Source organism: Melopsittacus undulatus, chromosome 4 (genome assembly GCF_012275295.1).
Source record: "Melopsittacus undulatus isolate bMelUnd1 chromosome 4, bMelUnd1.mat.Z, whole genome shotgun sequence".
NCBI classification, from domain to species: Eukaryota; Metazoa; Chordata; class Aves; order Psittaciformes; family Psittaculidae; genus Melopsittacus; species Melopsittacus undulatus.
Genome location: NC_047530.1, coordinates 1,642,738 through 1,658,871, shown reverse-complemented (window position 1 = coordinate 1,658,871; position 16,134 = coordinate 1,642,738). Strand labels below are relative to the sequence as shown.

Below are 16,134 nucleotides of genomic sequence, written 5' to 3'. Positions count from 1 at the left end.
CTGATTTATGGTTTTTGAACCCAAGAAAGAGAAATTTGCATTTCCTGTATCATGAGAAAGGGTGAAAGTGAGAAGGGGAAGGTTGGGTTGAGCAAGGACAGACCCATGGGCAGGACTGCATTCAGCTGGCTTTAGACACCTGCAGTGTCAGCATGTGTGTGTAAAGCTGAGACCACAGAGAAAAGGATGCTTCTGTGTATGAGAAGATGTGGGTATTTGATGTGGGATGGGTGATGTTTTGCACTGTTTACACAAGCAGTGGTATTGAGAATGGCTGCTTTCAGTGGTGTTAGATACAAGGTGTATGATTCAGACGTCTACTCTTTATATATCTATAATTTAGTTATATAAGTATTACCTGAAGTGAAGGAGATGAATGAGGATGAGGAGATGGCCATTGAGTGTGTGAGCCATTAGCAATGGGAAACAGCAGTTTCCTTCATCCCCCTGCCTGAGGTTGGTGTAGACAACTTCAGCTGGATCTTCTGAACCCATTTAAAGGTGTTAAAGCTTTAGCAAAACCCTGTCTGCTGTCAGCTGCTTTTCTCTCCATGCAATATGTCCCACTCTTGGTTTCATTTCCTCCTCTTGCACACACCAAAGAGCCACCCTGAGGATATTTAAAACTGGAGAATATGAAGCAAAATGGCTTTTCAAAGGCCAATTTTGGGTCCAAAATGTGCAGGTGGAATCACAGAGACTTCAAAAAGGGAAAATGCTGAGTCCTGCCCATGGGGAACAGTTGCTCCAAGCACCAAGACAGGCTGGGGGCACCTTAGCAGAGAGGGACAAGGTGGTTGTGGTGTCCTCTGTGTTGAAAGGAGCCATCAATGTGTCCTTGCAGCAGAGGCAGCCACCAGCACCCTGAGAAGAGCATTGGTGGTGGGTCAAGGGCCTTTGTGCAGTGACCATCTGAGCACAGGCTGGGGAATGGGGAAGTCAAAGCTGCTTTGGGAAGGGTGGAGGGAGAAGGTGAATTGTGCTGAAGAAATGGTCATCTTGCTGGGAAAGGGCTGATGGGAAGAGGGAAGTGGGAGGGGAAGGAGGAGTAATGCTCAGTTCTCAACAGGCACCATGTGTATTTTAAGGTCATCTCATCATTTTAAGGTCAATGCATATTTAAGGGTAACATGAGCAGCAGTCATCTTGTCATACAGGTTTATATATACACATGTTCTTTAAGTATAAGAACAGAGGATGAAATACATGCAAGTGTAATTGAGATGAGAAGGGGCTGGTTTGTCCCTTGAAGCTACAAGTCCATGGAACTGCAATCAGGGATCTGGTCTCTCTTTAACTGACACAAACATGACTACAGAGTCAGAAAATCACTGCAATGTGACCTCTTATCTATGTAATGCAACAGGAATTCATGTGGCAAATGAAAGCATCATATTATTGTATTTACTTGTCCTTAAAGAAGAGCAATCCTCCCAACAGGAAAGAAATCATCCCAAACAAGCCTACTTGTTATAAATGATTTGGTTGTTCATGGGAAGATGCTTCTGTTTTGCAGGACCAATTCCTTCCATAACAGCCCAGCCAGAGCTTTAGCATTTAAACCTTAATACAATTTTTTCCATACATGAACTATTGACTGTTATTTTATCAAGTTATTATTATTCAATATATTATTTATGACCTTCAGCCATCATGGTTTTATCTGCAAGTCATTGGGTGCATTCACAGAGCAAACCCCAGATCCTGCCTTAACCTCATGCCCTGTGTGTTCTTATGAGCTGGGAGAAGTGATCCAACCTCTTCCCATGTTTCTTTGTCTCCTGCTGCCAAGAGAGTGGCTGGAGGAAACCACTTGAGTGTGACCACGTTTGTCCTCTTGGGCTTCTCCAACCTGTAGAAGCTGCTCTTTGTGACTGTTTTACTGGTCTCCATCCCCATGGTGGTGGGAACCTCATCCAGAGCAGCTCTCAGCTTCATGTGCCCATCTGCTCATTTCCTCCTAGGAAATGTACTTATTTCCTCCATAGGATGTAGCTGGTGTCTTGCTTTCCTGGGTGGGCCTGTCCCATGGAAAGCTACCACCATGCTGACCTAGGAGCAGGGTGGAATTTCATCCCCTGTGATAAGCAGTCACCCAACTTGGTCTGGGAACAGCCTTTGCAGACACTGTCTGAGCAGTGTTGGCTTTTGCTTGGATGTCACCTGGTGCTGATGACACAGATGCTCCATGCTTCTGGACATAGGTTGTATCCAGAGGTGCCCAAGTTGTTTCATGGCTCAAAGACTCTTAACATTGTCCAGAGCTCCCCCATCACCTCCTCTTCTCCTTATGTCTGTCCATCCAGGCAAAGCTGATTTTCCATCCCAGCACCTGCTTACTCATGATTTCTCATTCCATGGTCTGAGGGTTGAGTCACACTGGTCCAAGGGGTTATCTTATCTAATTGTAAGTTTCCACATCTGAATTAGTCACTGTAGGTTCCCCTAATGGAGACAAGGATGCATCTGGGGCTTGGATTCAGCTTGGATCTATTTTAAACCTCCATATCAGGGTTTCTTCTGGAACAAGTGTTTGGTTCTCTGCACTTGCAGTGAAGGGTGATGGGCAGACACAGCTCCAATGTGGTTGTGTTGAGAGCAGACACAGGCCATAGCCTGGAGAGTCAGTTGAAGTCTAATGGGAAACATGAGCTCACTGTGCTGATGTGTTGGGGTCCTTCAGAAACCCCACTCCAAAGTGAGGAGGTGAAAGCAGCTTTCATGCAACCATGGGATGGTTTGGGTTGGAAAGGAGCTTAAAGTTCATCCAGTTCCATCCCCTGCCACAGACAGGGGCACATTCCACTGGAGCAGGTTGCTCCAAGCCCCATCCAACCTGGCATCCATCAGTTCTATTGATCAATAATTTCTTATGCAGCAGAGCCTCAATGCTCAGCATCCATAAAACACTTCCTGGACAGAGCAGGAAAGCAAAATGGATGTGTGCAGTGTCCTGGCTGTGTGTTTGATTTTATCAAGGTTGCTAATAGCAGATATCAACTTAATGAAGAAGGGTTTATATTCTGCATAGATGGATAGGAAATTCTTCCTTAGAAAATACTGGTGTTGGTTTGCTCCTTTGAGAGCAATAAGAGAGAAACTTTTCTCCATAAACCTGTCTGTGGCTAAAGGGGCTGCAGGAAAGCTGGAGAGGGGCTTGGGACAAGGGATGTAGGGACAGGCCAAGGGGAATGGCTTGAACCTGCCCAAGAGAGGGGAGACTGAGCTGAGCTCTGAGGCAGAAGCTGTTCCCTGGGAGGGTGCTGAGGCGCTGGCACAGGGTGCCCAGAGAAGCTGTGGCTGCCCCATCCCTGGCAGTGCTCAAGGCCAGGTTGGACACAGGGGCTTGGAGCAGCTGCTCCATGGAAGGGGTTGGGATTGGAGCTGGAGGAGCTTTAAGCTCCTTCCAACCCAAACCAGGCTGGGATTCTATGATCCAGGCCCATGAACTTGTCCTTCATACACAAAGATGCCAACACACTGACCCTCCAACTCACTGCCTTTGGGCATGGACCAGCTCTGTCAAGCAAGGCAGCTGTAGAAGTGAACTTGGTTAACAAAGGAGAAAGTTTCTGTCTTGTTCTCCCAGCTAATGAATCTCTGAGGGCTTGTTCTGAAGAATGAGGTAAGTCACATGCAAGTGTTGTGAGAAGCTGTTGTGGTGATGAGGAAAGTTCCTTGGTAAAGCCCAGAAGGTCTTGTTAAAGCTGATGACTCCTGGAAGGTGGTTGGGCCCCAAGGAGCACTTCTTGCTTTGGGCCAGTGAGCAGCATCACTTGGGATGGAAATAGCTGTGAGTGCTTGTCTTGTGCAAGCCTGGATGTGGGGCCTGCTGGAGGCTTTCTGTGCCCATACAAGCTTGGTCAGACTCTCTCTGTAAAGAGACATCCTTGTCTGCATGACATGTGCAGATAATGTGGTTCTTGCTCATGGGCTGCTTTGTCCCTTCCTGCTTTTGACCCCCTGATAAAGGGAGCTGGGGAAGCTCATTGCATTTCTCCTCACCTTTGAACCTCCTCAATGACACCTCATCCTTTAAACTTCTTGCCATTATTTGCCTTGGGATGGATTTGCTTGTGTCTGTTCAGCTGTGAGACAAGCTCAAGTCCACTACATCCATCCTCCATCCTGACTGGCTTTCAGAAATGTGGGTTTTCTCCCATTATCAATGTGGATTGTAGAATAAGCCTGGGAATGGGGTCACCTGACTCAGCATCTACAATTCCTTGTCTTGTTATGAGCTAGTCAGGTCCCTTCTAGAATGGATGGGAATAAAAGGATGTTTTCTCCCATCCTAGGGCAGTTGGGGAGGATGGATGTGGTCCAGAACAGGTCTGACCATCAGAAGGACTTGTACCATGGACCCTCTGTGCATGGTCTGTGCATCTCAGAACAGCTTTCTCTGGATTAAACTAATTGCAGTCAGGATCTGAAGCCTCCTGGAGGTCAAACTGGATCAGCTGCCCCCCTCAAACCTGTTTCCAGTTTGTTTGAATCCAAGAGATGGGACAAGAGGAAACAGCCTCAAGCTGCACCAGGGCACTGTCACTTAAGCTGCAGAACAGGAGACAGATGCAGTGAAATGTCCCAAGTCAGCTTTGGTTGCCCTCAGATAGAAATGTGTTGCCATTTGCTGTGTCCTGAAGGGCCAAGGACATGGCCATGCACTTGACATGGACATCATGCAACCTTCAGAAGGGTTGGGTTGTTCTGGAGCAACATCTGAAAGCTCAGAGGCAGACTCAGGGGCATCTCCAGTTGTTAATAGTCAATGTTGAGGCAGCTGAACTCAGTCCCAGATGCCTTTATGCTTCTTGACCCTGGTTCATGCAGTTTGACCTGCTCTACCCATGCTCATGTGAATGTTTCATTGGGATAATAGTCTAGGACTATGGAATTATGTCTATGTGGTGCTGGCATCATCGTGAAGAAACAACTGGGATAGCTCAGGCACAGGTACATGTTACCTCATGACTTCTGGTTGCCCAAAGCAGTGGTAAATGCTCCATCCCTGGCAGTGCTCAAGGCCATGTTGGACACAGGGGCTTGGAGCAGCTGCTCCAGTGGAAGGTGTCCCTGCCCATGGCAGGGGTTGGGACTGGATGATCTTAAGGTACTTTCCAACCCAAACCACTCAGTGATTCTCTGACACATTTTGCTCCAGCTGAGCCACTGGTTTGGGCCTAAGTAATGAGTGTTTAATTCAGACAAAGCACAGTGTGAAGGTGATGTGCAACAAGCCCAGCTGCTGCTGACATCCCATTTTATAGCAGATATAAACTGTGTGTGGGGAGAGGTGGGCAGGGCAGGAGGTCTGTCTGCACAGTGACACCTCCTGTCCATCATGGTTCACCTCAGGATCAGAAGAGCTGATGCTCCTGCATGTAATGGGTAAAGTGACAAAGGAAAACACAAGGAAGACAAGGTTGGTGCACTTCTCACTGTGAGCATCTCTGGGGCCATAACCCCTGGATCCTTCTGTTAGGAAGCTGTCTGTCTCTTGAGCAGTGTCTTCAGTGCCTCCTTCACCTCCTGGTTCCTCAGGCTGTAGATGAAGGGGTTCAGCATGGGAGTCACACGGTGTAAAGCACAGAGACCACCTTGTCCCTCTCCAGGACACAGGAGGAGCTGTGCTGAGTGTAAATGAAGAGGATGGAGCCATAGTAAAGGGTGATGGTGGTGAGGTGGGTGTCAGAGGGGGAGAAGGCTTTGTTTGCGCTGCCCCTCGGTCGAGAGCATCCTCAGGATAACAAGCAGGATGGAGACGTAGGACTTGAGGATGAGTGCAGAGGGGAGGATGATGTTGAAGGTGAGGATGAAGTAGAGGAGGGCCTGGTAGCTGTGTGTGACATCACAGGAGAGCTTCAGCAGTGGGAGCAGGTCGCAGAAGTCATGGATGACATTGGAGTCACAAAGCTGAGGGTGAACGTGTAGCTGGCAATGAGGGTAGAGCTGGCAAAGCCACTGAGGTAGGAGGTGAGCACCAGCCCTATGCAGAGCTTCTTGGACATGGCAGCAGCATAGAGCAGTGGGTTGGAGATGGCCCTTACCTGTCATAGGCCATCGCTGCCAGCAGGTAGCTCTCAGTGCAGGCCAGGCCAGCAGAGACAAAGAACTGAGCAGCACACCCAGCAAAGGAGATGCTCTTGTCCTCAGAGATGCAGTTCAGAAGGATCTTGGGGGTGTAGACAGAGGAATAGCAGAGGTCGAGGAAGGACAAGTTGCCAATGGAGAAGTACAATTGCTCAAATTGCTCCTGAACAGGGGATTGACTTGGTTTGATCTGACATTCTTTGGCTTAGTCCTGGACCTGAATCTCTCCTATCATCACCAACTTGCGTGATGCTCTGGAGTCTTGGCTGAACTTGGCCCATGTCCCTGTTCCTGCCATACTTCTCTTGCTCAGGTCCTGTGGGATGCTCCCTGTGCACCTTATGGTCCTTTTTGGCTCTACTTAAAGAGATTAAAGAAAGAAACACCTGTGGAACTCCCCATGCTCCTGCAGAGCAGAACCCATCACACTGCACTCAACAGCCCAGCCAGGGATCACTCCTCTGCCATTCCCTTTCTATCTAGACCATGTGCCAGTTGGGGAAGTTGAGTAATCAAGTGCACATTAAATTCATGTATTATTCTCTTGTCCTCAGAGCTTTCTCCTTTACCATGTATGATATTGAACTTTTCTGGAGAGGATCTCCTTTATGTGTGTGATGTGGGAAGTGTGTGTCTACAGGCAGGGCTTTCTGCATTTTGCTGGTCCTTTCTGTGCACAGATTGAAGCAGAATCATGCAATGATGCTCCCAGTATAAAATGTATTTCCAAAACCTCAAGCCTGATTCTTATGTTGCTGGAATTCACAGTTCTGCCTCCCCTGCATGTTAGACTGAGGTTCCTATTTCCAGTTCACTGAGTGGGATCCACCACACACAACTATGGCAATGCAGAGCTCTCTTAGGAGCCTAGCATCAAGTGTGGGTAAACCTTTGAACATTCCAGTTCCCTCTGCTTTGGGAACTTTGTTAAAGCAAACAGGAGATAAGGACAGCAGAGTGGGGTAATTCTTCAAGCAGGGATGAGCCCTACACATCACACTTCTCATCTAGGCTCCTTTTCCCATGAAAGCTCAGACCAGATGATCTTTTGAGGTCCAGCTCGATCTTTTCTGTGGCTCTATGATTCTATATGTGTATATATGCTGTCTCCATCATTGGCCACAGGTAGAAACCACTTTTCCCTGAGACCTTAGTCTACATCTCCTCTCTTGCTGTGCTTTGCCAGAGTACACTAAAGACACTGTTCACCATCCATACACTTTCAAATACAAGTTAATTCCAACTCCAACAGGTAAAGGAAAGCTGTTTTCCCCCATCTGTATGTTTTGGCTTCTTTCAGACCCAGACAGCTCTCAGTTACCAGCAATTCTGTGCTCAAGAGTGACTTTCATCTATGGAAATGGCTTCATTTGTCAGTGAAATGCACCATTTACTTTCCCTGGTGTACTTTAACATGAGCTGGGCATGGATATGGGATGTGGGTGTTTTTCTCCAGCTGGAATTCCATTTGTCTCACCATTTAAGTATAGGGCACTTAAAATCAATGGGAGGACTCCCTGATGTGCCCAAAGTGTCTTGATGCTGTGTGGTCTCAGAACAGTTCACCCTTTATTCTATATTATTTGAACATTAATGAAATGCAAGAATTAATTATATTGACATTAGGTATAATATATTAATTAAATCTACTATTTCTTCCTCTCTCTGACATGTCTTGTGAAGCTACATCCTGGGGAGGGATTCTCCTTGATATTCAAAGCTGGTGACTCTGGGCTTCCAGTGTATTGAAGGGTGAGAAATGGGCATTTGAGGCAATGATGAATTCTCCCAGGCTGAACTAATAGGCCTTTATACCCCTGACCAGCCTCATGTGAGGCTCCATCCCCACCTTCGGCCCACTTGTCCCCCACCTCTATTTAATCTCAGCCCAGGGAAGCTGGGCTCTGTTTGTGTTTTGGTTTCCAGTTTAACAGGAGTTGTGCACATCTAAGGAATCCTTTGATGGTGACCAAAGCTTGCTCATGTACCTTCCCAGCAATTGCTGGGCCTGACCCTAATTCAGTGATTGACTTGATTTGTGTTGTCTTGCTTTGGCTTAGGCTCGACCTGCCTCATAATCCCCAACTTGCCTGATGCTCTGGAGTCTTGGCTGAGCTTGGCCCATGTCTCTGTTCCTGCTCTACTTGTCTTGCTCAGATACTGTGGGATGGGCCCTGCACACCAGGGTGTTCTCTTCTGCTTCTCTTTAGACAGATAAAGGACACTGTCCTGGGTTCAGCAGTTATCAGTCATGTTTCTCCTTCTTGTACCTGTTGCAGTTCTGTGGTTTGACTTCTGTGCTGGGAACAGTTGCTGATATCAGCATGTTTTGGGGGTGTTTTTGTCCAAGGCCTTTTCTGAGCACATGCTCTGCTGGGGAGGAGGGGAGGCTGGGAGGAAGGAGAGACAGGACACCTGACCCAGGCTAGGCAATGAGGTATTCCATACCATAGCACGTGATGCCCAGGATGCAACTGGGGGAGAGAGCTGGAAGGGGGGAGCTCTGAAGTGAAATGGAGGAGGTATTGGTTGGTGCCCGGCTGGGCAGGGTGGAGTGAGTTATGGGTCGGTGGCTTTTGAGGTGTTGTATTCTTTTCGCTTGTTATTGGCTTTATCATTATTATTTGTAATAGTAATGGCAGTAGTGATTTGTGTTGTGCCTTAGCAATTAAATCGTTCTTGTCTCAACCCGTGGGGGCCACATTCTTTGTATTCTCCTTCCTAACTCTCCGGGAGTTGGTGGAGCAAAGGGGGGGAGTGAGTGAGGAATGGTGCGGATTTTGGTTTAAACCATGACATTTTTAGTGCCCAACATGGGGCCCGGGGCTTGAGATAAGAACAGATCTGAGCAGATTTATGGTCTCTTGTCACAATGCTGATTTATTGGCTCTTAGAGGTTTTTCTCTGGATCTCACAGTTTCAGGATTTTGCCAGGTACTTTAAGTATGGATTAGATGTATTTGTGTTTATCAGTCATGGAGCTTGGGCTAAAGTTTTTGTTTCACTGTACTTTACAGCACTGACTTGTAATACGGTGGGGCTCCAGCAGCAGGGAGGGATGGACATGGCCATGGACTTGGACTTGTACCAGGCCGTCCTGCTGCTCTTCACCATCCTTGCCCTTGTCCTCGCCTCCGTCTGCGTGAGGCTGTGTGAAGCCAGGAAGGAGCAGCCCCAGGAGCCGGCAGCACCAGCTGAGGCTGCCAGAGAGAGCGGCCCCGGGAACCAAACGGCTGTAGCAGAGCATCCGGGGGAGGCGGCAGAGGAGCAGAGAGGGGCAGTAGCCAAGCAGGGGGAGCAGGCGCCGGAAGAGCCGAGTCCCGCGGCCGTTCCGGACCCTGCGACGGCCGAGAGTGTCCCCCGGAAGTCACCCGCCGAGCCCCAGCAGGATGCAGGAGACCACACAGCACTTCCCAGCAAGGCAGTGGAGGAAGATCCGGACTCGGGAGAAGAGAAGCTGGTGGTGGGAGAGCTGGCAAGCAGGGCAGCTACATCAGCCCCAGTGACAAGTGCAGCAGCAGCAGCTGAGAGTTCTGATGGTTATGAATGGCTTTTGGGTGCCCTTGGGACCTGCCTGCTGATTGTGATAGGGATCAGCATGGTGGCACACACACAGAGTGTGTTCTACACACAACCATTTTGTCTGATCCCAAAGTTAAGCAGAGTCAGGTTTGGGTCTTGTCTAGGGTTAGACAAGGATATAGGGGCACCAGGAGACTGTCCCCAAGGCTGGACAGTCATGAATGGAAGGGCATGTGGGACAGTATGGGTGAGTATCTGGTCCACTGGAACCCTCCAGTGCTTTGGAAGCATTGGAGATGGAAGGCAGCTGTATGGAGTCCCCAGCAGCAAGCTGTAGAACTGCTGAAGGGGACAGTGAATAATTTTGAGCCTGGTGGGCCCAGATATTTCAGGCCATCAGTCCAGAGATGCAACATAGAGATTGACTCATGATCGAGGGGTGGACTTAAGAGTGATGGTGTATTGGAAATGTGAGATCTGGGCATGACGTGAATGGTATGGAATAAGGGGTGGATAATGTCCTGGGTTCAGCCATCCAGTCATTTTTCTCCTTCATGTACCTGGTGCAGTTCTGTGGTTTGACTTCTGGGCTGGGAACAGTTGCTGATATCAGCATGTTTTGGGGTGTTTTTGTTCAAGGCCTTTTCTGAGCACATGCTCTGCTGGGGAGGACGGGAGGCTGGGAGGAAGGAGAGACAGGACACCTGACCCAGGCTAGCCAATGAGGTATTCCATACCATAGCACGTGATGCCCAGGATGCAACTGGGGGAGAGAGCTGGAAGGATGGAGCTCTGAAGGGAAATGGAGGAGGTATTGGTTGGTGCTCAGCTGGGCAGGGTTGGGGTGAGTTATGGGTCGGTGGCTGGTGAGGTGTTGTATTCTCTTCACTTGTTATTGGAATTATCATTATTATTTGTAGTAGTAATGGCAGTAGTGATTTGTGTTATAACTTAGCAATTAAACCGTTCTTATCTAAACCCGTGGGGGCTACATTCTTTGGATTCTCCTTCCTAACTCTCCGGGAGTTGGGGGAGCAAAGGGGGGAATGAGTGAGAGTACTGTGAGGATTTGGTTTAAACCACGACATATTCAAAGGTCCAGCTTAGACCTTGATTCCCACCAGATTTTGGTCTTTGAAAGGCACAAACAAATGCAATGAATCTTTTGAAACCTTTTCTCTGACTCTTTCTCAGCCAGCAAATGTCAAACTGCACTTCCTGTTCCCTCCCACCCCAGCAGCTTTAATAAAGAGCTCACAGGTCAGAGTGAGGAATTTTATTGGAGCTGAGGGACAAGGTCAAGGATCTTGCAAGAGAGACATGTTTATGAATGACAAAAGTTGTAACTCAATGAAGCTCATTGGTACTTCCTGTGTGGAAATGATGCCTGGGATAACTGGGGGTGATTTCTTCCTCCAGGCTGGGGACTGTGAACAGAAATGAAGATTGAAGCTCAGTCTCCTCTTGTTTTCTTCCAAGAATGGTGTCATATTGAGGGTCTGTTTCTCATTCAATACTGTCATTGACTTTTGTGCAGGACCTGCAGAAGAACTTCCATAAAGTCATGAGTATCACTGGAAAATCTCAATATTTCAGTGCCCCATAGGCTTTCATACTGGACATGAACTATTCATGTCCTGGATGACAGAACTCGTCTCAGTTGCCTATGGTTGAACAATCTCCTCCTGCACTTGATCAGAGCCCCCTTCACTTCCTTGTTCCTCAGGCTGTAGATGAATGGGTTGAGCATGGGGGTGACTACGGTGTAAAAGATGGAGGCCACCTTATCCAGGCTCCTGTGGCTAGATGGAGGTTGTAGGTACATGAAGAATGCTGGCCCAAAGTACAAGGAAACAGCCATCAAATGGGATGAGCAGGTGTGGAAGGCTCTGGCCCTGCTCTGTGCTGAGCACATCCTCAGCACTGTGTGAATGATAGAGATGTACGAGAGCAAAATGACAACAACTGCACTCACCACATTGATGGTGTATAAGGCAAAGATGATCATCTCACTGCTGTGGGTGTCAGAGCACACGAGCTTTAGAACAGGGACAACATCACAGAAGAAGTGGTCAATGTGGTTGGGACCACAGAAGGAACCTCCAAACACACACCATGTGTAGATGATGACACTGAGGAAGGCGAATAGGTAGGATGATGCTACCAGCTGCCAGCAGACACGGCTGGAGATGATGGTCACATAGAGCAGGGGCTGGCAGATGGCAACGTGCCGGTCGTAGGCCATCATGGCCAGCAGGTGACACTCAATAGTACTGAAAAAAGCAAAGGTGAAGAACTGCATCATGCAGGCAGTGAAAGAAATGGTTTTGTCCTCTGATAAGAGGTCTGCCAGCATCCTGGGGGAGATGACTGTGGAATAGCAGATGTCAGTGAAGGCGAAATGGGTGAGGAAGAAGTACATGGGGGTGTGGAGGCTGGGAGACACCCGAACCAAGATGATAATCCCAACATTCCCCACCAAAGTGACAATGTAAGTCAACAGAAAGAAGAGAAAAAGAGGAGTTTGCACATATGGGCTCTCTGTAATTCCCAACAGGATGAATTTAGTCTGAGTGTGATTTCCTCCCATGACCAGGTGTTACCTGCTGAGGCAAAAGCAAGAGAATTATCACAATGATCAAGAATTCAGATTCAAATCTGGACCACATCTATCTCCAGTCAGTGAATATTTGAGATTCTACATTTTAGTGTATGCTACTACATTTTGTAACCCACATTATATATACTTAATGGATTTAAGTTGAGGTATTTCAGAAAGAACCAGGAGCAAATGTCATTGTTAGATTTCTATGCTGGGACACTCAAACTATGGATTTATTCAAGGACTTGGGTTTGCCAGATTTGAGAAAAGAATCAGATCTTCAATCACTTTAAGTTCACAGACAATTTGTGCCAGAGTAAACCTCAGAGGAACCTCAGAAGAGTGCACATTAACATGAATCAAGAGAAAGTCCCAATCCCGGTTGTAAACCCACCTTACACATTAATGACATGCATCTATTTTCCCTTGGCTTTTGGTTATCATTCCAGTTATCAAACCACATTAATCAAATTATTAGAGATCATTCACGGCAGATAAAATTGACATTGTTAAATTCATGATTTATACCTTCCTGAGCTCCAGCACAATAAAGCACCTAAACCTATGGACATTAAGTTGCTTGCATTAAAATAGTTGATGTTATAACAGGCTGATACCAAAGGCTCATTTGTTAGTGACTGTATTCTGCTGACAATATGAAATGTTACATTTCTTTACAACAAAAGAAGAATCATTCTCATTTAAGTCTGGAGTAATTCAGTGCATCTGCTTTAGCTGCCTGTGTAAACCAAACACAACCTGCGTCAGGCATTGGTCTCTCTTACTGTAAAGAAAACCCACGTTGGTAAGGATGTTTTCAAACGCAGCTTTACTAAAGAGGACACAAGGACACAAGTCATTGCCAACAAATGGCATTTCCAGTGCTAGGACCCTTAAAACTATCAATTCATTCAAGCACATGTGTTTTCAGATTAAAGAAAAGAATCAGATCTTTCTTCACTTTCACTTTTCAGTTTTCAGAGCTAATTTGTTCCGAAGACACCTGAAAACCTCATAGTAACACATGTAAACCAGGGGGATAGAAAGTCCCAGTCCCAGTGAAATCCAGCTTACACATGAATGAACTGCACCCATTTTCACTTGGCTTTTAGTTATCATTCCAATCAACAAACCACATTTATCAAACTGTTTGAGATCATTCCTAACAGAAACATTCACATGATTTATAGTTTTCTGAGCTCCTGCACATTGAAGCATCCTAAATCTATGAGCATTCAGCTGCTTGCATTAAAAAGGAGTTGATGTTACAATGTGCTGATTTGTTAGTGACTACATTCTGCTGACAATCTGGAATGTTGCATTTCTTTAGAACAAAATAAGATTCATCCTCATTAACTCTTGAGTAATTCAGTGCATCTGCTTTAGCTGCCTATGGGAAAGAAAACAACCTGCAGAAACCATTGCTTCCTCTTCTTATAAAGAAAACCCACACAGGTAAGGCTGATTTCTGATGCAGCTTTACTAAAGAGATAAAGAGGACATGCAGAAGCAAGCCCACTGCCTCAGTGCAGGTCAGGCTGTGCTTTGTCGTGATGTTACCTCCTGTGCCTTCCTTCTGCCACCGAGTGATGGGAGCCAAGGGTTTATCCCCAGTGCAGCAGAGAACATCCAGGTGCCAGCATCAGCTCTGTTCAGCTCCTGATGTGAAGAGAGGTGAGCTCCTGCCAGACTGCAAGAGCCCAGCTTGTGGTGCTGGGGCTGTAAATACAGTTGCATGTGCTCTCCTGGGAGGAAGCCTCCAGGGCTGCTCATGCTTTAGCAGAGGAAAACAAAGAGAAGGAAAAGCAAAGGGTGTGAAATCAGCTCTGAAAGGCATTGTGGTGCTTGGGCATCTGAGAGACATGGCATGGATGAGCCATGCCTGAGCACAGCTGCACAGCAGCAGTGATGAGGGCTCATAGGATGCTTCTGACATACTTGTGGACCATGCAAAGGTTTTGGTCTGAACAGACTGACACAATGAGAATGGGTTGAGAGACATTCCAGATCTTGCACACAGTCCTCAAAAGGGACATGAAGCACAAGTGACTCCATCTCTGCAGCTGCTGTTTTCCCTCTGTGCACACTTGACAGTCCAGTTTTCCATCCCCACTGGGGTTATCCACATGCAGTGCCTGGATGTCCAAGAGCTGAGCTGGTGACTCTTGGCTTCCACTGTATTGAAGGGTGAGAAATGGGCAGTTTGAGGCATTGATGAATTGTCCCAGGCCGTTATCCCCCTGAGCAGCCTCAGCTGGTTCTCCATCCTCACCCTCTGCCCATTTTCCCAACATCTCTATTTAAGCTCAGGCCAAGGTGGTTGGACTATACTTGAGGATTTCTGGTTTAGCAGGAGGTGTGCACACCTATGAAATCCTTTGATGATCCTTAGACCTAGGTTTGCTCATGGTCTTTCCTAGCAAATGCTGGACTTAAACCTGACCAGGGGATTGATTTGATCTGTTTTAGCTTGGTTGTGGACCTGTCTTGTAATCCCCAGCTTGCTTGTCTTGGCTGCGCTTGGCCCAGGTCTCTGTTCCTGCCCTACTTCTCTTGCTCAGGTACTGTGTTATGGTCCCTGCACACCGTGGTGCTCTCCTTCTGTTCAGTTTAGATAGATTAAGGAGATAAACCCCTGTGGTACTCTCCAGCCTCCTGCAGGATAGACTCTATCAACCTCTGCACCCAACAGCCCAGCCAGTGCTCACTCTTCTGCCAGTCCCTCTCCATCCAGACCATATCCATGCATGGGCAAAATAGGAGATAGTCTATTCAGTGAGAGAATTAGAGTCATCACTTGAACTTTATGCTCAAGTGTTATTCTCTGGTCATTAGTATCACCTCCATTTCCTAAATGTAACTGTAGAATGTTTTTGAGTAGGTGGGTGTCCTGGTTTGAGCAGTAGCAGTCATTGCTCTCCTCCTTGGTAGCTGGTGCAGTTCTGTGGTTTGACTTTCGGGCTGGGAACGGTTGCTGATAGCAAGTATGTTTTGAGTTACTGCTCCAATGTTTGGTTTGTCCAAGGCCTTTTCTGAGCTCATGCTCTGCCAGGGAGGAAGCAGAGACAGGACACCTGACCCAGGCTAGCCAAAGAGCTATTCCATACCATAGCACGTGATACCCAGGAGGTGACCAGGAGAGACCCGGAAGGGCTGAGGTCTGGGGGAATGGAGGATGTATCAGTCGGTGCTCAGTCAGGCAGGGTGGTGTGGGTTATGGGTTCGTGGCTGGTGAGGTGTTGTATTCTTGTCACTTGTTATTGGCTTTATCATTATTATTTGTAGTAGTAATGGCAGTAGTGATTTGTGTTATACCTTAGCTATTAAACTGTGCTTATCTCAATCCGTGGGGGCTACATTCTTTGGATTCTCCTTCCTAATCCCCGGGAGATGGGGGAGCGATGTTGGGAGTGAGTGAACGAGCTGTGTGTGGACTTGGTTTAAACCATGACAGCTCTTTTTGGCACCCAACATGGGGCACAAGGGGTTGAGATAACAACAGATCTGAGTGGAATTATAGTCACTCATCACAGTGCTGATTTATTGGCTCTCACATTTTTTTCTCTGGATCTCACAGTTTCAGGATTTTGCCAGGTACTTTGTGTATGGATTAGATGTATTTGTGTTTAACAATCATGGGGCTTGGGCTAAAGTTTTTGTTTCACTGTACTTTATGTCAGAGACTTGTAATACGGTGGGGCTCCGGCAGCAGGGGGTGATGGACATGGCTGTGGACTTGGACTTGTACCAGGCCGTCCTGCTGCTCTTCACCATCCTTGCCCTTGTCCTCGCCTCCGTCTGCATGAGGCTGCGTGAAGCCAGGAAGGAGCGGCCCCGGGAACCGCCTGTGGCTGAGGCTGCCAGGGAGAGTGGCTCCGGGAACCAAACGGCTGTGGCAGAGAAGTGGGAGGACGTGG

At 47.5% G+C, this 16,134-nt stretch overlaps 2 protein-coding genes across 2 annotated transcripts; both read right to left on the bottom strand.

Moving 5' to 3' along the window:
* Window positions 1-5,481: 5,481 nt before the first annotated feature.
* On the bottom strand, window positions 5,482-6,374 carry LOC117436095 (olfactory receptor 1013-like). The gene is given in 6 exon segments (XM_034062207.1): window positions 5,482-5,579; window positions 5,582-5,714; window positions 5,716-5,915; window positions 5,918-6,049; window positions 6,052-6,256; window positions 6,336-6,374. Coding segments are annotated over 6 exon segments (807 nt in total).
* Window positions 6,375-11,245: 4,871 nt separating this feature from the next.
* Window positions 11,246-12,205, bottom strand: LOC117436094 (olfactory receptor 1020-like). Its single transcript, XM_034062206.1, has one exon. The coding sequence runs from the start codon at window positions 12,203-12,205 to the stop codon at window positions 11,246-11,248; it is 960 nt and encodes a 319-aa protein (XP_033918097.1).
* Between the last annotated feature and the right edge of the window lie 3,929 nt (window positions 12,206-16,134).